Source organism: Heterodontus francisci, chromosome 1 (genome assembly GCF_036365525.1).
Source record: "Heterodontus francisci isolate sHetFra1 chromosome 1, sHetFra1.hap1, whole genome shotgun sequence".
Lineage (NCBI taxonomy): Eukaryota > Metazoa > Chordata > Chondrichthyes > Heterodontiformes > Heterodontidae > Heterodontus > Heterodontus francisci.
In genome coordinates, this window is record NC_090371.1 from 266,460,731 (window position 1) to 266,483,365 (window position 22,635).

Genomic DNA, 22,635 nt, shown 5'->3' on the forward strand with positions numbered 1-22,635 from the left:
CAACAGATGTTTAAACTATAGCATAAAACAAAACTGAAATCCACAATTTCCCAAAATATACTCCCCTTTTCAGCTTTGGAGATAACTTGGTTTAATTTCTCAGTAACTATTCATTTAAAAATAATCATTTTGAAAACTAGGGAAACATTTTCCAGTTGTTTAAAATAGCATGAATAAAAATCACAAAACTCCCTCAGAATATATTAAAATCATAATATAGTCAATATACAATCATATTTCCAATGATTTTGGCGTGAAGTATAAAAGGGACACCAGACTGCTTCCATGAGACTGAAGTATCTTCCCTACTAAATAGCTCAAACTATAATATTTGATACCATACAGTAGCCTCCCTTACAATTACAAGACACTTTACAAGGCAAAGCAAGCTCGAAGAGGTGAATGCCCTCTCCCTGCTCTTATTTATGTCCCTTTCCCCCTCCCCAACATCTTGGCAACAATTTGATGGTATGGCTGGCGGCATCCTCAGCCGCTCTAGGAAATCATTCCAAACTGCACTGCCTGTCCAGTAACACGTTGGAAATAACTGGTATATCATTTTCTTCAGGACAATCCAGCCTCTTTCTTCCCATGTTGGAGGGACAGGCGAAGGTCCAAGATTCCAACGTTATATGACACGCACCCCCGCGTTCAAAAGTCTCCTTCTCCAGGGTTTGGTGAATTTTATTGTTATGGTAAATACCATTAGCCCTTTTTCTTGTTCCCAGTTGTCTCCTTCACCTATTCCATGCCCAAATGAGGATAGACAATCATCTTATTAGCAGTGTCAGACACTTTTCTTATCCAGCTGATCAACTGGGTGGGTATGAAAGTGAGGCTTACGATCAAAAACATACTGTCATCAGGGAGGCAAAGAGAAATTTGGCCATTTGGTGCTATTTTTCAGGCGCTACTTGGGTTAGTAAGCTTCCAATGGGGCTGGTAGAAAGTGCGTTGCCTGTCATATTGTATAATGCACGTGTTGGAAGCATTTAAAAGGGGAGTTTTTTTTTAAATTTAGGCCACCCCCCCCCCTCCCCTCAGCCAATGATCAACCCAATCTCCCTCCATTACATCACCGCCCTCCCCACCAGACCACTACTCACAACCCCAGGCTCAATGGCCTACCCTTTCTCACTTTCTGTTGTTTGCTGTCACCTGATCTTTATGCAGTTCTGCATAGCTCACTGGCTCCATGAAAATCAGGGCCAATAATAAGGGGCGCCCCACCATTTAAGTGCAGCAATTGAATCCTCTGCCCGTTTCCGCCCCTGTGCGTCCAGAAATGTACATGCCCAAATTTCTAGACCAGTGCAGCAATTCAAAAAACACAGAATTCCTTCTACTGCATCCTTAGATATATCTGATAAGGCACAAATAAAACACTGGCACAAATAATGGAAGCAGCCTTTTTATTTAAAGCAAAAAGTTCATAACTGATTCAATTGCAGTTGAAGGCTTGTGGGGTAGTGATGTCAATACAAGTGTTTAATACAGAAGCTAAATACCAGTTTTGGTGGAAACGTTACATGAGTGGGTGATACAGCCACCATGGAGTGTCACAATCAGGCACTTAATACAAACAGATCTTTAAATGACAATTAGTGCTCAAATGAACCAAAAAGTGAACCAAAAGCTAAACACTTGAGTGGTTTAGGTAAGGCATTTAAATTTCAAAAAATAGTTTGGTTCAAACCAACGCTCTACTGCCCAAATTCCATTTTTCAGTATCGTATCAGTGAGCTTCTACCCTTTACAGAATGCACACCTCAAAGTTTTCACTCACAATGCTACATTTACTTACTGCCCTGGTTCAAACTTTTGAATACAAGCACACAAGCAGTTGTTATAGCCACAGTGAAGGGTCACAGTCAGGCACTTAATAGAAACTGATTACCAATCAATGAAAGCTAAGACTTAAGTGGTTTCATTTTTTTTTACAAAATATACTGGTAAACATGCTTAATTTCTAGTAAAACATCTTTGGCTGATCAGATGATGTACAATGTATTCTGAAAAACACCAAGATTCATGAATTACTTCTGTCACCACCTTGACATTTGGCAAGTTTATCAGAAATATATCCATTGGTTTTTAACGATGTAATTAGTAAGCAATGGCAACTTCCTGAAGTACCAAGATTCAATTTGTGGCTAAATATATGTAGCACACATTAAATATCTTATTGCAGATGTCAACATCCTCTCCCCCCAAAAAAACCTACAAGTGTTACTTTCACAGATACGCAACTTGCATTACAAAATTGCCTTGAAAGAAAAAAGTGCTATTTGATTAGTGAAGAAAAAATGCCACACACATGAATTACACCCAAGTCCTGCTTTATCATTGTTTTGTGAATAAGCCTTCACCTCTCCCAAAACAGCCAAGAGTTAGGTCATGATTTAAGATGGTTCAAATCATCTGAATGCATGATTACACAAGTATTGATACTAGAAATACCACTACCACTATAAGATGCACTATTTTAATATCAGTGGACCCTGTCACTTAATGACTAGCTTTAGGACCAGATGAGAAACTTGTCTTGGAATGCAGATTTAAATTGCCTTGCTGGTGTGGTTAAACTTCCTTGATGGGCAGATAAAATTAGTTCAAATTCAGTTCCCTCTCTTCCCTTCACTCCCGACCCTTTTTTAAAAAACAAAAACTTTGAGGTTTTGAATCAAGTGCTGGTCAAGCAAACCTCAGCTATATTCTTGGAAAAAAATGATTCTACCAGTAGTATCAAATAAAGTGCTCCGATAATATTTAGTTTTATGTTCAGGAACTTTACAAGATTGAAGGGCTGAATGCATTACTCCTGTTCTTTTGTTTCTAAGCATATTTCATTTTAATTTATAAAAAGGTTGATCAATCTTAACATTTTATAATTGTATAGCATTATCCTACAAGAAAAAAACAAGTTTTTAAAAACATGATCCTCCCGTGCCCACCCCCTAAATTGACAAGGGTATGCAACACTTATAGATGGCTAGAGGTAGCATCTTTTTCATGCACTACATAGCACTATTTGGTCAGAAGCATTTAAGGCAAGATTTCCTGAACCTCTACTTAAAGTCTCATAAGATCAAGCTCCTTTTCTTGAACATCCAAAGTGATTAAAAGAATCCACACACTTTTTTGCCCCCATTACTAATAGTACCTCAAAAGAAAGCTGTCATTAAACTAGCGTTAAGTTAATCTTTTTAGATTGTCTAGTTAAGAACTGTCCATTAAATAAGGCCTATTCTTACTTAGTTGAGTTTCCTGGACAGTCATTAGGGAATTAAAGTGCTATACCAAGAATGAAACAAAATTTCGGGTCAGTGATAACAGATTGCTGACCTTCAAGTTGGCCACCATCACAACCTATGCTACTTTACAAAGGCATCAGTGCCCTCTGATAGTGGCTGCTGAAAGAAAGCAAACACTAAACTATTCATGACTTATGCACTATGGAGCTTCCATATGGCATTTAAATGATTCAACACTTGATGGGAGAAGTGCACACTGAAATTATCAAAGCATAAAAGAAAAAAAACTTGCATTTATATATAGTGCCTTTCACAACCACAGGACTCCAAAAGCTCTTTACAGCCAATGAAGTACTTTTTTTTTTGAAGTGCAGTCACTGTTGCAATGTAGGAAAGCAATGGAACGGAATTCTGGGCTACTCTGCCGTTTCATGTTTTTGGTGAAAGTTTAAGTATAGCTATGCTATGAGACGACCATATTGTGCCCATGTATTTACACTATCACAGAAGCAGTGAGGGAAAACTCTCTTTAGTTTACATATTTAAAAACAGACGCCAATCTTCATATCCCATCACTGATCCAATTAGATTTGTTGCGGAATTCAAGTCTTAAAAATGTTACCTTAAATTGCTGTCATTAAATACATTTGAATTGCTGACTATTGCAAGTGCCTCCAGTGATGTACCAGTACCACATAGGATGACCGTACCATTTTAGGCCATACATTAGAATTTAAAAAATTAAAATATATCCTATATTAAAATATACAGAATATTTAAGTATTTCTTTATAGAGTCCAGTGTTAATTTAGTAGCATGCACACATGCATAGCCTCAGTCCTAAATTAAGCTGCAATTTACAAACAAAGAGAAACATTGCACTGTCACTCAACTTCAGCCCCACAACAAGGAATCGTAGTTAAGCCAATGAAACAAAGTAGTGTGACTAAATCCTTCCCCAGAACTTTACCCAGGTGGAAGCACTTTGTCAACATTCAGTCTTGTCTCATGCTCTCTCTTCTTTCAGATAAAAGGCAAAAGCTGAACAAATTTAAAATGCCACATTAATGAGAATGGACATTTTATCTATAAAATCTCTTCAGTAAGCATATATACATTTAAGCAGATTAATCCATGGTATTGTATCATTTCCCATGTCAAATACATGCTTCACTATTTATTGTTAGCTCTGGTTTACCATGTGTTCAATGCATACTGAATATGTTAATACAGGTGTACTTAATGAATGGTTACCTTTAAATGGTTAATACAGTATTTTGTAAATGCTAGCCACATTTAGCTAACTATTGAACTTCCCATTTACCTAGTAAAATAAGACTGGACTAAAACAGTAGCAGGTCATTCAGGATCAAATGAAGCATGTGACCCAGATACCGAAATCCACAAATCAACTTTTAATATTTGCTTCCAACTAAAGGTGACCAGATAGGATTGGTCCAGATAACATTTAAATTGAACTTGGTAATGTACATTTCCATTGCCCTATGTGTGTTCCCATACTTTTCAATGGGAAGGACTCCAGGGTTGGGAAATGATATGCTGTAGAGTACCTCTAAAGGAGTCAAAGGTAGGAGTTTATCCAGTAAGATGATATACATATCAATAACCCATGCTTAAGAGCTAAAACTTGGATTTATATAGCACACAAAAATGGCGCAAAGAAGAAATTGAAAGCAAATTTGAAAGCTTGCTTCACTAGACCTCTCCAGTCATATTCAATTTTGACCTGCCTTGCTGTTGCTGGTGTTAGCTTTGACATACAGTTGAGGCATCTGATGGCTTTCAGTTCAAAGACTGGCCATTTACTACCCAACTTGCCCTCCAAAACGGTACTGAATTCCACCACACTTCCTTGCCCCAAGTTCAGCAGAACATTCTTGAACTCATTACTAGCTTTTAGTACAATATCTTTGGTTGCGTCATCTTCAAGGGTCTCATTCCCATTTTTACCATAAGGCATTCCCACAGTTATTTCAAATTTATAGTGACAAAACTTTTTAAGATGGCAGGTATGCTTGGTGAGAAACTTAAGCCGACAAAGATCTTCCTCCACCACAGTCACATTTTTGGGATCACACTCAGGATATGTCTCACCATACAAGCATCTCAACCAATCACTTAAGAAGTATGGAAGCATATTCATTGCAGACTCTGCACTGTTGTCGATCTCAGTGATACGGACGTATTTGAACCTTCCAGTCCATGTGACTCTATGCCCCTCAAGATGGCCACAAAGGATCTGAACCCGAGCCATGTTGGTCTCTTTCCAGGCACGTGGCCCACAAACAAAGCTGTACTGCTGCCACGTCAGAGTGGAATTGTACACTTTCATACCTTCTGATCTGTACACATAAACCCAACAGAACATCATAATAGCAGTGAGCCAAACCAGGATGAGCTTGACAATGGAGCTCCTCGTCAGGGACTTAACTAGTCCTAACAATGTGCCAGTCGATTTTGTCCACATGTGGAGGATAACCGGAATGGTGCACAATATTAGGGTGACCACTATCTTTATTAAATCCATGGAAATGAACCACTTTATTAATTGGATCACAAACATTAATGCAATACCAATAAGTAGGATTGGCAGGGCAAAAAGAAACAGGAAATAGCCCACTGACGCTCGAATAAGACCCAATCCTGTGGATGTTTTCAGGAGGCATACAGCCAGTTCGCACCACATAAAGCAGACAAGGTAAGGAATCAAGTAGCAGTAAGTACCTTTAAAGTTCCTCAATTGTGCCATTCTGAAGAACAAATAAAACAAGAAAAAGTACAAGATGAAGGGAATGCCTATATTCAGCATAAAGATATTACCTATCGGGATAGATATAATGCCTTCCCCAAAGAATCTTAAGTAGGACCAGCTATCAGGAAGAGAGTGGAGGAACCCTATTACTGAGCATGTAGCCTCTGTAATGAGAGCCCTTCGTGTGTATGGTTCTGCACATGTACTCAGGCTCATGTAAGATGTTATCAAGAAGAAAATTGCAATGACTGACAGCTCAGAACAAGGAATCCAATCTTTGTCTGCTATGGGAAAGGAAAGAATCACAAAAAACACAGACAGCATGAAGTGGACATGTGGTTCCAAATGACTCCAACTAAAGTTCACCTCAGCCTGTTCTACATCTAGATCTGGTTCAAAGCGCAGCAGCAAGTCAGTCATTGTCCTGAAATTGTCCCATGCTTTGCTATCCTGAAAAACTTTCAAAGTACAGATTACCATGGAAATGAAGGAGAGATAAAAGATGACTAGAGGGATGATGAAAGCAAAAAAGTTGATTGTCAAGTTGCTAATTATGAAAAAAAAGATAAGGGCATTTACATGGTGGAGTGGAACAATTGTGTGTAGCCAGTGCATTCCAGCTTTAGAGGCAAAATCAATCAGGTGTTCCTTTATTTCCATTAATGCATGAAGCGGGTATTTCATGATCTGTAGAAGACAACAGACAAAATAGGCATTTAGTATATTTTTAAAAACTTTACATGGCTCAGGAAGAAAAGAATCTCAAACAATGACAGAGTTAAAACCACCAACAAGTTATAAAACAGTTGAGCATTTAGCAAAGGCTTGCAGCAAGGCAAGCTAGTGTCACTGTTGACAGATTTAAAAAAGTTATATATGTGATGTAATCAATTCAACAAAATGTACAGGAACCCACTGATAATCAGTGGAAACCAAGAATAAGGGGCAATAATTAGGATTTTTTTATATTCACTGTTACAGAAGCCAGCAAGAAATCTCTGAGAGGACTCAGCTACAAGCTTGTTTAGTTAGCTCTTTTGCTACAGAAATATTTCAACATTTTGGAGAACTTACAATCATTAAAAGCCACTTACATACAGAAACATAAATGTTTAAGTTCCCCGATCTTTGCAAGAACAAGAATTGATACAATGCTGAAATAAATACTAAATCAATGACCTTTCCCCCCCTACAAATCCACAATTCTGATAACTTATAAATGATTTAATACATTTGTCTTCTGTAACAAAGCACAGGGTCCAGTAACATTAAATGTGTCAAAGTAAGAATGACCTATACTGATAAACTGCTGCTTGATGCATCAGTTCATAGAATAAACTATTCATATTCTTAACTATACCTTCTGCTGCAATGGCATGTCTTCAGGTGGTTTCCCTTCAAGGCCATCATCCTCTCCCTGCGTTAACAAGTTAGATGGTATAATGCCCATGGCATACTTCTTGGTGATGTCAACAAAATCATCCAACATCATGTCCTTGTTCCCTGAAATAGTAGTAACAATTAAGAGTTAACAGGAACACAGCTGCATCATTAATACTAACAGGCTGCACCAATGCAGCAGGAGTCCCTCCGTGACATTTTATTTATGTGCTCAAGGTGAGGCTGTTAGCACTGTGGGCCAGAACATGCTAGCATTTCAAATACTTTGCTTATATTGAATGCTTTCAGCTAAGTACATCAAAGTGAACTTTACTCTGTTTAGCTCTGACAACATGCCTTTGCCCAAACCTTAAGAATTATTCCACTGCATTTGTTTCACACCAGCATCCCTGTGGTCACAGCAATTGCCACTTTGTCAAGTTATGGACACACTTAGGATCAGAGAATGGTTACAGCAGAGAATGAGGCTATGTGGCTCATCACACCCGTGCCAGCTCTCTGCAAGAGCAACTCAGCTGGTGGCACTCCCTGCCCTTTCCCTGTAACCCTGCAAAATTTCTCTCTTTAGGTGTTTATTCAATTCCCTTTTGAAAGCCCTGATTGAATCGCCCTCCACCACACACTCTCAGGTAGTGCATTCCAGATGCTAACAACTCAGTGCATATAAGGTTTTCCTCATGTCACTGTTGGTTATTTTTCCTATCACTTTAAATTGGTGACCTCTGGTTCTCAATCCTTCCATCAATGGAAGTTTCTCTCTATCTACTGTCTAGATCCGTCATGATTTTGAACACTTCTATCAAATCTCCTCTCAACCTTATTTCTCTAAGGAGAACAACCCAGTTTCTCTAATCTATCCATGTAACTGAAGTCCTTCATCCTTGGAATGATTCTGGTAACTTTTTTCTGCATCCTTGCTTGTGTGATACAAACTCATACCACACGAAAGCCATACAGCCAGTGAAGCTGTCACCGATCAGTGAGAATTACAGGATCATCAATAATTAGAACAGAATTATCATTTAACATTTGCACACATTTTTAGTTGACCAGCTACCTCCTAGCTACCAATTCCATCCCTCTCCCTGGTAATATTCTGAGATTAAGCCAGTCTGTTCGCAGCCTTGTCGTCACGTGACCCCAGATGAGCTCCCGAACTCATATTCGTGCCAACATTAAGACCGCCGAGTTCCACCTTTGGAACATCACCTGACTCTGCCCTTCTCAGCTCTGCTGAAACCCTTATTCATGCCTTCATTACTTCTAGACTTGACGATTCCAATGCCCTCCTGGCTGGTCTCCCACATTCTACTCTCCTTAAATTTGAGGTCATCCAAAACTCTGCTGCCCATGTCTTAACTCACACCAAGTCCCGTTCCTCCATCACCCCTGTGACCTGCTGACCTACAGTGGCTCCCAGTCGAGCAATGTCTTGATTTTAAAATGCTCATCCTTGTTTTCAAATCCCTCCAGGGCATCGTCCCTCCCTATCTCTGTAATCTCCTCCAGCCCCACAACCCTCCGAGATATCTGTGCTCGTCAAATTCTGGCATTTTGTGCATCCCTGATTTTAGCCGCTCTACCATTGGTGACAGCACTTTCAGTTGCCTGGGCCCCCAAGCTCTGGAATACCCAGCCTCCACCTCTTCCCCCTGTCCACCTCGCTTTCCTCCTTTAAGACACTCCCTAAAACCTACCTCTTTGACCAAGCTTTTGGTCATCTGACCTAATATCTTCTTTGGTGGCTCGGTGTCATACTTTGTTTTATAATGTTCCTGTGAAGTGCCTTGGGATGTTTTTCACATTTATATAGTGCCTTTAATGCAAGTTATTGTTGACTAGGTCATTTGTTTTGTCTTTATGGTGCTCTTCGCTTGGTGGGGGTGGGGGTGGGGGAAATTTGTACTAATATTGATTCTGGAGGCAATAGGCTCATGTCCATTATCACCTTATGAACCCAGACAAAAACAGAGGCCACATTTAACCTATCAGTCTGGCCTGAACTTGAACCTAGACTTTAACAGAACACCGTATTAATGCACTATGCCATCCAGTCCTCTAAATGGGCAACTTTAGTCAGGTATCTCAGCTGTGCTGGTCATGTTACAGTTATGTGTTATACATCACAAACCCAGGTGCCAGAGAATCTCAGACCACTGCAAAGGATGTACAGTGGCATAGGTACAAGTATTAAGCAGTGCTACTGGGAAGTTTATAAGTAGGTTAATTTCATTCTGCCGCTCGAAACAGACCTGTTTGAAAAGCTGCTGAAGGTTTGTGTGATCAGTATGGGGTGAATAACCACAAGCCATATTTTCCCTTGGTTTCTCTTTGCTTTCATCCTTCTTCACTTTTCTTTCTAAACTTTTCTTTTTTGGTTTCAATTAATTTTTCTACATCAGAGAACACTTCAATGCAGAAACTATTTGTTTGAAAACAACTGGCAATCCAGATAAAACTATCTACAGCAGATTATTAATCAATGATCACAAGTTTTCTTTTTCTTCAACAAGGGACTGTCTGAACTGTGGAAAACCTTTCTGCAGTGTTGATTTGGTTTTCCCACTCCTGGTATTTCACAGCACTGCACTACCATACAAGACAATTTTTCTTGAAGCAATGTGGAAAATCCAAATTAGAATGAATTTGAAATAAAGTGAACAAAAAACAATTGCCTGAATTACACTAAAATAGAAAGAGCACTAGTTTGTATTCTTACTTTGAATGCTGACCAGTCGTTCAAGCACTCTCCGCTCTTTCTGCAGCATTTTTGGGACAGGGCCCGGTTCTACTTTGCTACCTACATGATGATAAAACAATTGCAAGTTAATTTGCTAGCATAATGCATGGTCATTAGAACATTAGAACATTACAGCGCAGTACAGGCCCTTCGGCCCTCGATGTTGCGCCGACCTGTGAATCCATCTGACCTACACTATTCCATTATCATCCATATGTCTATCCAATGACCACTTAAATGCCCTTAAAGTTGGCGAGTCTAACTACTGTTGCAGGCAGGGAGTTCCACGCCCCTACTACTCTCTGAGTAAAGAAACTACCTCTAACATCTGTCCTATATCTATCACCCCTCAACTTAAAGCTATGTCCCCTCGTGCTTGCCATCACCCTCCGAGGAAAAAGACTCTCACTATCCACCCTATCTAACCCTCTGATTATCTTATATGTCTCTATTAAGTCACCTCTCCTCCTCCCCAACAAAAACAACCTCAAGTCCCTCAGCCTTTCCTCGTAAGACCTTCCCTCCATACCAGGCAACATCCTTGTAAATCTCCTCTGCACCCTTTCCAAAGCTTCCACATCCTTCCTATAATGCGGTGACCAGAACTGCACGCAATATTCCAGGTGCGGCCTCACCAGAGTTTTGTACAGCTGCAGCATGACCTCGTGGCTCCGAAACTCGACCCCCCTACTAATAAAAGCGAACACACCATATGCCTTCTTAACAGCCCTATTAACCTGGGTAGCAACATTCAGGGATTTATGTACCTGGACACCAAGATCTCTCTGCTCATCTACACTACCAAGAATCTTCCCATTAGCCCAGTACTCTGCATTCCTGTTACTCCTTCCAAAGTGAATCACCTCACACTTTTCCGCATTAAACTCCATTTGCCATCTCTCAGCCCAGCTCTGCAGCCTATCTATGTCCCTCTGTACCCTACAACATCCTTCGGCACTATCCACAACTCCACCGACCTTCGTGTCATCCGCAAATTTACTAACCCACCCTTCTACACTCTCATCCAGGTCATTTATAAAAATGACAAACAGCAGTGGCCCCAAAACAGATCCTTGCGGTACACCACTAGTAACTAAACTCCAGGATGAACATTTGCCATCAACCACCACCCTCTGTCTTCTTTCAGCTAGCCAATTTCTGATCCAAAGCTCTAAATCACCTTCAACCCATACTTCCGTATTTTCTGCAATAGCCTATCGTGGGGAACCTTATCAAACGTCTTACTGAAATCCATATACACCACATCCACTGCTTTACCCTCATCCACCTGTTTGGTCACCTTCTCGAAAAACTCAATAAGGTTTGTGAGGCACGGCCTACCCTTCACAAAACCATGCTGACTATCGCTAATGAACTTATTCTTTTCAAGATGATTATAAATTCTATCTCTTATAACCTTTTCCAACATTTTACCCACAACTGAAGTAAGGCTCACAGGTCTATAATTACCAGGGCTGTCTCTACTCCCCTTCTTGAACAAGGGGACAACATTTGCTATCCTCCAGTCTTCCAGCACTATTCCTGTCGACAATGACGACATAAAGATCAAGGACAAAGGCTCTGCAATCTCCTCCCTGGCTTCCCAGAGAATCCTAGGATAAATCCCATCTGGCCCAGGGGACTTATCTATTTTCACACTTTCCAAAATTGCTAACACCTCCTCCTTGAGAACCTCAATCCCATCTAGCCTAGTAGTCTGAATCTCAGTATTCTCCTGGACAACATTTTCTTTCTCTACTGTAAATACTGACGAAAAATATTCATTTAACGCTTCCCCTATCTCCTCTGATTCCACACACAACTTCCCACTACTATCCTTGATTGGCCCTAATCTAACTCTAGTCATTCTTTTATTCCTGATATACCTATAGAAAGCCTTAGGGTTTTCCTTGATCCTATCCGCCAATGACTTCTCGTGTCCTCTCCTTGCTCTTCTTAGCTCTCCCTTTAGATCCTTCCTGGCTAGCTTGCAACTCTCAAGCGCCATAACTGAGCCTTCACGTCTCATCCTAACATAAGCCTTCTTCTTCCTCTTGACAAGCGCTTCAACTTCTTTAGTAAACCACGGCTCCCTCGCTCGACAACTTCCTCCCTGCCTGACAGGTACATACTTATCAAGGACACGCAGTAGCTGCTCCTTGAATAAGCTCCACATTTCGAAAGTGCCCATCCCCTGCAGTCTCCTTCCCCATCCTACGCATCCTAAATCTTGCCTAATCGCATCATAATTTCCTTTCCCCAAGCTATAATTCTTGCCCTGCGGTATATACCTGTCCCTGCCCATCACTAAGGTAAACCTAACCGAATTGTGATCACTATCACCAAAGTGCTCACCTACATCTAAATCTAACACCTGGCCGGGTTCATTACCCAGTACCAAATCCAATGTGGCATCGCCCCTGGTTGGCCTGTCTACATACTGTGTCAGAAAACCCTCCTGCACACACTGGACAAAAACTGACCCATCTAAAGTACTCGAACTATAATATTTCCAGTCAATATTTGGAAAGTTAAAGTCCCCCATAACAACTACCCTGTTACTCTCGCTCCTGTCGAGAATCATCTTCGCTATCCTTTCCTCTACATCTCTGGAACTATTCGGAGGTCTATAGAAAACTCCCAACAGGGTGACCTCTCCTCTCCTGTTTCTAACCTCGGCCCATACTACCTCAGTAGACGAGTCCTCAAACGTCCTTTCTGCCGCTGTAATACTCTCCTTGATTAACAATGCCACATCCCCCCCCCTCTTTTACCATCTTCGCTGTTCTTACTGAAACATCTAAATCCCGGAACCTGCAACATCCATTCCTGCCCCTGCTCTACCCATGTCTCCGAAATGGCCACAACATCGAGATCCCAGGTACCAACCCATACTGCAAGCTCACCCACTTTATTCCGGATGCTCCTGGCGTTGAAGTAGACACACTTTAAACCAAGTTCTTGCTTGCCAGTGCCCTCTTGCGTCCTTGTAACCTTATCCCTGACCTCACTACTCTCAACATCCTGTACAATGGAACTACAATTTAGGTTCCCATTCCCCTGCTGAATTAGTTTAAACCCCCCCGAAGAGCACTAGCAAATCTCCACCCCCCAGGATATTGGTACCCCTCTGGTTCAGGTGAAGACCATCCTGTTTGTAGAGGTCCCACCTACCCCAGAAAGAGCCCCAATTATCCAGGAAACCAAAACCCTCCCTGCTACACCATCCCTGCAGCCACGTGTTCAACTCCTCTTTCTCCCTATTACTCGCTTCGCTAGCACGTGACACGGGCAACAACCCAGAGATAACAACTCTGTTTGTTCTCGCTCTAAGCTTCCACCCTCGCTCCCTGAATTTCTGCCTTAAATCCCCATCTCTCTTCCGACCTATGTCGTTGGTGCCTATGTGGACCATGACTTGGGGCTGCTCCCCCTCCCCCTTAAGGATCCCAAAAACACGATCCGAGACATCACGAACCCTGGCACCTGGGAGGCAACACACCAACCGTGAGTCTCTCTCGTTCCCACAGAACCTCCTATCTGTTCCCCTAACTATGGAGTCCCCAATGACTAATGCTCTGCTCCTCTTCCCCCTTCCCTTCTGAGCAACAGGGACAGACTCTGTGCCAGAGACCTGTACTCCATTGCTTACCCCTGGTAAGTCGTCCCTCGCAAAAGTATCCAAAACGGTATACCTGTTGTTGAGGGAAACGGCCACAGGGGATCCCTGCACTGCCTGCTGGTTCCCTCTCCTTCCCCTGACGGTAACCCATCAATGTAGATTTGAAATGTATACATCTTTTCTACATTGTTGGTCTTCAAAATTCTTTTTGTTAACCTTCTCCTTTCTCCTACCTTCAGCATTGATGTGGCTAACATTCTCCAGGATTTCAGAGACGGCAACCTGCTTCTTTCGTTTTGGATTCAGCTTTTGGTACATGATTAAGGTAGCCTTCCGCACAGCCCGCTCAAACTCACTCTCGTCTGTGAGCTGTTTCACCAGTTGCTCGTTCTCAGATGTGATGCCTTTAGGAAAAGTAAGATGTCAAGCAATGTTCCCCGTAAGCTGCATGAGCCCGCGTGACCACATAACAACCCGGAAGGTACCGTGCAAGCTGCTCGCAAGTTCCCCTTTAAGATACTGTACGCACGCAGTCGTGCAAAAACTTTAAAGGTACCGTGCATTCAAATGAACAGCCCACACACAACAAAAATAAAACTGAGGGATGTTGGTGCCAAGTGGTCAAACTTTTTAAAACACAGATCAACTATCTCATAAGAAGAAATAGTCTATAAAATGATTTTTTTCTTGTATATACATGTTCAGTCTTTGGCAGGGTTCCCGTGACAGGGTTCCCCTTGTCCTCACTTTCCACCCCATCAGCCTCCATATCCAAAGGATCATCCTCTGCCATTTCCGTCACCTCCAGCGTGATGCCACTTCTAAGCACATCTTCCCCTCCCTTCCCGTCAGCATTCCGAAGGGATCGTTCTCTCCGCGACACCCTGGTCCACTCCTCCATTACCTCCACCACCTCATCCCCTTCCCACAGTACCTTCCCCTGCAATCGCAGGAGGTGTAATACCTGCCCATTTACCTCCTCTCTCCTCACGATTCCAGGCCCCAAACACTCCTTTCAGGTGAAGCAGCGATTTACTTGTACTTCTTTCAATGTAGTATACTGTATTCGCTGCTCACAATGTGGTCTCCTCTACATTGGGGAGACCAAACGCAGACTGGATGACCGCTTTGTGGAACATCTCCGCTCAGTCTGCAAGCAGGACCCCGAGCTTCCAGCTGCTTGCCATTTCAACACTCCCCCCTGCTCTTATGCTCACATCTGTGTCCTGGGATTGCTGCAATGTTCCAGTGAACATCAATGCAAGCTTGAGGAACAGCATCTCATTTCCCAATTAGGCACACTACAGCCTGCTGGACTGAACATTGAGTTCAATAATTTCAGAGCACGATGGGCCCCCCATTTTACTTCCATTTCTAGTTATATTTTTCTTTTTCCTTTAAAAAATTTTTTTTTGTGTTTATTTTATTTCATCTGAGTTTGTTCAGTTTGCTTACCCACTGTTTTTTTCATGTTTGTACTTGTGGCTGTTCAATTTTCAGTCCGTTAACACCCTTTCTGTACTATTGCTTTGTCTTTCAACACACCATTAACATATCTTTGCTCCATAACCTTCTGGTCAGCTCTTCAGTGACCTTGTCCTATCTACACCTTCTCCTTTGTTACCTCTTGCCCCACCCCCACTTTACTTGCTCAGGAACCTTTTACATTTCTAATATTTGCCAGTTCTGAAGAAGGGTCACTGACCTGAAACGTTAACTCTGCTTCTCTCTCCACAGATGCTGCCAGACCTGCTGAGTATTACCAGCATTTCTTGTTTTTATTTCAGATTTCCAGCATCCACAGTATTTTGCTTTTAATTCAGTCTTTGGCAACCCATTTTAGAATTGATTCAAGACAGGCTGTAAATCGATCAGTTTATTTGAGTCACATTTACCATTTATTTCTATTCCCCCATTCAGGGTATTAGGAAGAAGAAAAAAGGGGGAAAGTTGCTGCAGCATATGGTGTTGCAAGATATCTAAGAGTAGGAGTAGGTAGAGGCAGACAGCCTACACATAATCCATTTCCTAAGTCTGATCAGGTTCTGTTCAGTTAAGATTGATTGCTAAAAGGTAAATCCTCGTACTAAGTATCGCCTTGAATCCAAGTCCACCAACATTGTTTTTAGAGAATATTAATGGATGAATAATTATTAAAAACACTGAAGTGTTTAAATATTTTCCAGCTTTGTAAACAAAAGAAACGAGATGAAATTGTAACAGTCATACGACGTTAGTCAGAACTTTCTCTTTGTAGATTAGCCAGTTGTGGTGTAACAGCTCCCTGACCCCAGCCAAGTAATCAGGTTATTGGGAGGTGTCTGACATCGAGGCCAGGTAGATTTAGTAAAAAAAATGGATCAATGGAACAGGAGTAGGACATTTGGACTTTCAAGCCTGCTTTACCATTTTGTTAGTCAAGGTCATTTCCTCATTCAATCTCAATTTCTTGTTCTCTGTCCTTATGCCTCAATATCCACATTAAATATCTGTCACCCTTTCCCACACTTTCCTACTGAGGGGTGGAAAAGTTCATCTATTTCTCCGCCAGTGTGCTTGCTGAGCTCCATAGCAAGGTATAATGAATCTGGGGGTAGGGGTTAGGAAAGTTTAAGAACAAACCTATCATAATTCTTTTGTTATAGTTTTGAATTTTGTTTTTAATCTCTACTATCCTACCTAGTACTTTGAGTAAGCAGTTCTTCCTGACACTGACTTTAAATCTACTTTTGGCCTATATAAACGTGATTACATTTCAAAGAAGCTTTTGGCCATTTCTGACAGATATGATAAGGCACTAAACTAATGCAGGTCTTTTATTCGCACTAATTTAAATTTATGTGCTTTACTCTTACGTTCATGGCTTATACTATTTCATATTTATATGCTTTGGTGAGGTCCCTCCTTTTAGAATGCAGAGCTTTAGCTGATCCAATCTTTTCTCATACACTTCTCCATCAGTGTTCCCTCTAAGCTGCTTGGCCACGTGGCACCCAAAGGCTCCCACGCTGGCCATGCACAAGTTGGTCTCGTTAAATTACCCAGAGTCATGCAAAAAAAATTTAAAGGCCATACAGTTAAAAAAATCACTCGCACTCAGAAAAAAACTTAGAGAGAAAGTCGATCTCTGTTACTTAGAATTTGAGTCTACGAGCACAGAAACAAGCCATTCAACCCAACTGGTTCATGCCAGCATTTATGCTCCACATGAGCCTTCTCCCAACCCTCTTTATCTAACCCTATCAGCATAACAGTTTATTGGTTTCTCCCTCATTTGTTTATATAGCTTATCCTTAAATTCATCTATGCTATTCACCTCAACTAACAGGTTGCACATTCTTAACATTCTTTGGGTAAAGAAGATTCTCCTGAACTCCCTGTTGGATTTATTCCTAACTATCTTATACTTTTAGCCCCTAATTTTGGAGTCCCCCCAAAGTGGAATTATTTTTACAATGTTTACCCTATCTGCCTCTTTCATAATTGTAATCGCCTCCATTAGTTCAACTCTCATCCTTTTCTTTTCTAGAGAAAAGGGCATCAGCCTGTTCAGCCTTTCCTGATATGCATATCCTCTCTGATATCTTTGTGAATCATTTTTACCCTTCTCCAGTGTCTATTTAGAATATGGAAAGCAGACTACATTAAGTTGTATTGCCCTTCTTTGGACCTTTTCCCAGTGCATGTATATAGTTTTTCAGCATCATGTCCAGAATTAAAAACAGTATTCAAAGTGTGGTCTGAATAAGCAGTCAGTATTTTGCTATGCGTAGCTTTGGTAAACTTGTGCTCTTATATGTTGGCAATGTATCATTCAATGAGCATTTTTTTCAAAAATTGCTTCACCACATTATCCAGACATTGAAAATGGTACGTTACCATTACTCCCAGATCCCATTCTAAGTCTTTCTATGTTAACTGCAAATAAATTTACCTTTCCTTTCTGCAAGGCAACCTCCAAGCAGTTTTACTGCTTCTTTCTTGCCCTGTTTGGCAGCTTGGATCAACCAGTCTACAGCTGTACAGTTGTTCAGTTCTTCGTCCTCATCATCAGCGAGCTTCAGGTAATATTTACCAACCTAGTGGCAACAGGGAAATAAGCCCATTATTTTTTTTCTTTAAATCAGAAGTTCCTAGCAATGCTGATATAAGAGACATTGGAGTGTATGCACACAAACCTTTGAAGATGGCAGGTCAAGTTGAGACGGGTGCTAAAAAAGCATACTGGATCCTTAGCTTTATAAATAGAGACAATGAGTACAAAAGCAAGGAAGTTAAGCTAAACCTTTATAAATCAGTGGTTAGGCTCCAGCTGGGGTATTGCATCTTACTCTGGACACTTTCGGAAGGATATTAATGTCTTAGAGAAAGTGTAGAAAAGATTTACGAGAATAAGGGATGAGGGACTTTGGTTACAAGGAGAGACAGGCTGAGGTTGTTCTCCTTAGAGGAGGGGAGATTTAATAGGTGTTCAAAATCATGAAGGGTTTTGATTGTTTCCATGGGCAGAAGCATCAGTAACAAGATTAAGAGACTCATAGTAATTGGCAAAATAACTAGAGGCATAATTAAACTTGTTTTTTTTAAAAAGCAGTGAATTGTTACGATCTGGAATGCATTGCCTGAAGGGTGGTGGAAACAAATTTAATAGTAACTTTCAAAAAGGAAATTGCATAAATAATTGAGGGGTAAAAATCTGAAATGACATGGGGAAAGGGCAGGGGAGTGGGACTAATTGGGCAGGGGAGTGGGACTAATTGGACAGCTCTTTCAAAAGAGTAGGAACGATGGGCTGAATGGCTTCCTTCTTATGCTGAATGATTCTATTAATTCTACTATACAAATAGATTTCTGGAGCAACAGAAGTAGAGAGCACTGGCTTCATTGCCCACTTATCTTTGGTTTGTGCATGCCAGAGTATGGTAGTAGTATCCCAGGTATCCTAGCTCAACTACATAATGCAATCTACTTTCCACTGATTATCAGCTGACAGGTGAGTCAGAATATTTCAAACATTAGAAACTGATGGCAGTACAATGAGAATACCCAGTTGTAAAAGTTTAGACAATGCTTTGCACATCAAAGTCAACCCTAGATTACCTGTTGGAGGTGATAGAGGGCACTTCATTTAAAGTGGATGTGATGAATCCAAACAAGTGGGGGCAAGCTGGAACAACCTCATCTGTCCCTGAAGATGTTGGCACAAAGATGTAGCTTAAGCACTGCATTACATATGCTTTAACCAGTGTGTGTGTGCATACATTATGTAATGATTTTGGATCCACAAGCAACACTGCCAAACAAAAGGGAGATGGTTAAGACTGAAAATCATTCCAAGGTCTAGCGAAGGGCCCGTATTTTGAAGTGAAAGGCTGATATTCCTTACCTGGAATACCATGCAAGCATAATAAGAAGTTATTGTCACTTCATCACTTCCCTTTCATGCAACCTACTGTTATTTTTGGAATTCTGTACTAGCAAAATCAAATGGCACATTTTTAGGTCTTTTACACCAATGGAAATAACCCCCATTTGGGAGAATTTCAACTTTGTTTAGACAATATTTCCTACAAGTCAGCTCCTGGACCATTTATTCTGAATAATAATACACTACTGTAATACATCTTACAACGGAAAGATTTACATAAGAAACATAGGAACACTCTACGTCACCGGGGGTGGCAGTTCTGCAAAATTATGAGGGACATTGTTTGGTTAGATAGGAAGAAACTTTTTCCCTTAGCGGAGTGGTCAGTAACTAGCGGCACTGATTTAAGGTAAGGGGCAGGAGGTTTAGAGGGGATTTGAGGAAAAGAAATTTCACCCAGAGGGTGGTTGGAATCTGGGACACACTGCCTGAAGGGGTGGTTGAGGCAGAAACCCTCACAGCATTTAAGAAGTATTTAGATGAGCACTTGAAGTACCATAGCATACAAGGCTACGGGCCAAGTGCTGGAAAATGGGATTCGAATAGTTAGGTGCTTGATGGCCAGCACAGAACGATGGTCTGAAGGGCCTGTTTCTGTGCTGTATAACTCTATGAGTAGGCCACTTAGGCCCTCAAGCATGTTCTGCCGTTCAATTAGATCATGGTTAATCTGTATGTTAACTCCAGCTACCTGCCTTAGTTCCAAAACCCTTAATACCCTTGCCAACCAAAAAATTATTAATCTCAGTTTTGAAATTTTCAATTGACCTAGCCTTGGCAGCTTTCTAAGGGGAAAGAATTCCAGATTTCCACTACGCTTTCTGTCAAGTGTTTTCTGACATCAGCCCTGAACAGCCTAGCTCCAATTTTAAGGTTATGCTCCCTTGTTCTGAACTCACCCACCAGAGAAAACTGTTTCTCCCTACCCGATCAACTCCTTTGATCAGCTTAAGCGTTTAAATTAGACCAGCCCATAATCTTCTATTTTCAAGGGAATAAAAGCCTATTCTACACAATCAGTTTTAAAGTTTATTTCTTCTAGCCCTTTCGCCCTTGTATCATTCTGGTGAATCTGCGCTGCACCCAGTCCAAGGTCAATACATCCTTCCTGAGATGCAATGACCAAAACTGAAGATGGAGTGAACCAGAGCTCAGTGCAACATAACCCCTTTGTATTCAAGCCTTCTTGAGATAAAAGCCAACATTCCATTAAACTTTTAAATTTATGTTTTCTGTACCTGTCCACCTCATTTTAGTGATTTCTGTACTTGGACCCCTACGTCTGTTCCACCACAGTTCCCAACTTCTTGCCATTTAGAAAATACTTTGATCTATCTATGTTAGATACACACTGGATAGCCTTACACCACACTAAACTCTATGTGCCAGTTTTGCCCATTCACTTAATCTATCAATGTTCCTTTGCAACGTTCTGTTCCCAGTTACATTTACTGTCCACCTAACTTTGCCGTCAACAAACTCATATATACGGCTCTCTATTCCTTCATCCCTATACAGGGACAGATCTTCACTGAAATATCCAAAACAAAACAGCAATCTGGAAATGTCTTGGTAAGCAAGTCTGTGTAATATGACACTGCAATACAGTAGTAATCTGCTTCCTGCCGGGCAAGGCTCGCTAAGGAGTTTTACAGCTGTTTGCTGTGTAACAGGAAGCAATGTATATCGTAGCATGAAGGTGAAAATCAAGACATAAAATGGAACATTCATTCGCAAACACAGCATAGTAATTGAGGGCTCAAAACACATTTATCTGCTTTTTGGCAAAAAAAAAAGTGGTCATTCCCTATTCCCGAAAGCAAATTTAAAAAAAAAAATTACTTTTCAAAGTCACATCTTAAAAGTAAGCATCTTTGAAACATAAATCTGCCCAAAATAAGACATAAGCTTAAGAATATTTTTTAATAATCAAAAACGGTTTTAGCCTTCAAGGCAGCTTTTAATTTAGTCAAAGCTATAATTTCAATTTACTGTGCAACTGGCACCGTCAAAATCCGAGTCTTCCCGTTTGTCATGCCTATTTCCTTTAGTACCTCTTCCAGTGCTCTCTGTACACCTGGCTACTTTTTCACATCATGCTTTTCAGGCATGCATTGGCCTGGTAGAACAAGCATAGGGTTGTGTGGGATGGAAGTAGAGGGGTGGGCAAGAAATCAAGGGGCATACAGGGAAAGATACTGAGCTAAGGGAGGAGTCAGGACATGGAACTGAGGGGCAGGGGAAGCAAAAGCTTCCATGGGATGAAGGGCAGCTGAGGTGACTGAGGAATGAGCTACAGTGCAAGACACAGAGGCAAAGGAAATTTAAAATGCAATAAATGCTTTACAAAGACAATTGTAAAGGAAACTAGCTTTCAGGGCAGGGTGGTGTAGAATAGAAGGATCATGAGGGGTTGGGAGGGAGGGATGGGATATGATCAGTTGGGGTCACGGTGGATGAAGGATGACTGCAGCACAAGAGGAAGACCTTACAAGGAAGGGAAGCAAAATACTACAGATGCTGGAAATCTGAAATAAAAACAGAAAGTGCTGGAAATACTCAGCAGGTCAGGCAGCATCTGTGGAGAAAGAAGCAGAGTTAACATTTCAGGTCAGTGACCTTTCATGAGAACTGGCAAAGGTTAGAAAACAATTAGGTTTTAAGCAAGTGAAGGGGATGGGGGGGGGGGAAAGAGAACAAAAGGGGAGGTGTGTGATCGGGCAGAGGGAAGGAGAGATTAAATCACAAAGCTGTCATGGGACAAAGGCAAAGAGTGTCTTAATGCTTGTGGTGAAAGACAAAGCATTAATCCAGAGAGTGTTAATAGCAGAATAATGAGCAGCTGTCTACATGAAAAACAGGGACATGGTTAAAGAATAAAATAAAAAATATTAAAAAGAAACGAGGCCAGTCATGCTCTGAAGTTATTGAACTCAATGTTCAGTCCGCAAGGCTGTAGAGTGCCTAATCGAAAGATCAGGTGCTGCTCCTCGAGCTTGCATTGATGTTCACTGGAACACTGGAGCATGCCAGAGACAGAAATGTTGGCATGAGAGCGGTGGGGGGAGGGGTGTTGAAATGGCAAGCGACCAGAAACTCAGAGTCATGATTTCAGACTGAGTGGAGTTGTTCCGCAAAGCCTCCACATCCAAAGGATCATCCTCCGCCATTTCCAGCGTGATTTCCCCCACCAAACACATCTTTCCTTTCTTTCTCTTCCCCTCCCGTCAGCATTCCGAAGGGATTGTTCCCTCTGCGACACCCAGTTCAACTTTTCCATCATCCCCGACACCTTGTCCCCTTCCCATACAATCGCAGGAAGTGTAATACCTGCCCTTTAACCTCCTCTCTCCTCACCATCCAATGCCCCAAACACTCCTTCCAGGTGAAGCAGAGATTTACTTGTACTTCCTTCAA

At 41.3% G+C, this 22,635-nt stretch overlaps 1 protein-coding gene across 1 annotated transcript in view; it reads right to left on the minus strand.

The window, feature by feature from the left end:
* Positions 1 to 1,398: 1,398 nt before the first annotated feature.
* Positions 1,399 to 22,635, minus strand: part of LOC137376154 (wolframin-like) — a 64,865-nt gene continuing 43,628 nt past the window's right edge. Inside the window, exons 3-7 of the mRNA XM_068044179.1 lie at positions 17,725 to 17,869; positions 14,024 to 14,194; positions 10,148 to 10,228; positions 7,388 to 7,530; positions 1,399 to 6,714 (exon numbers count right to left, since the gene is read on the minus strand). Of these exons, the coding sequence (XP_067900280.1) occupies positions 4,909 to 6,714; positions 7,388 to 7,530; positions 10,148 to 10,228; positions 14,024 to 14,194; positions 17,725 to 17,869 (2,346 nt within the window). The 3' untranslated portion in view covers positions 1,399 to 4,908. The remainder of the gene's footprint in view (positions 6,715 to 7,387; positions 7,531 to 10,147; positions 10,229 to 14,023; positions 14,195 to 17,724; positions 17,870 to 22,635) is intronic.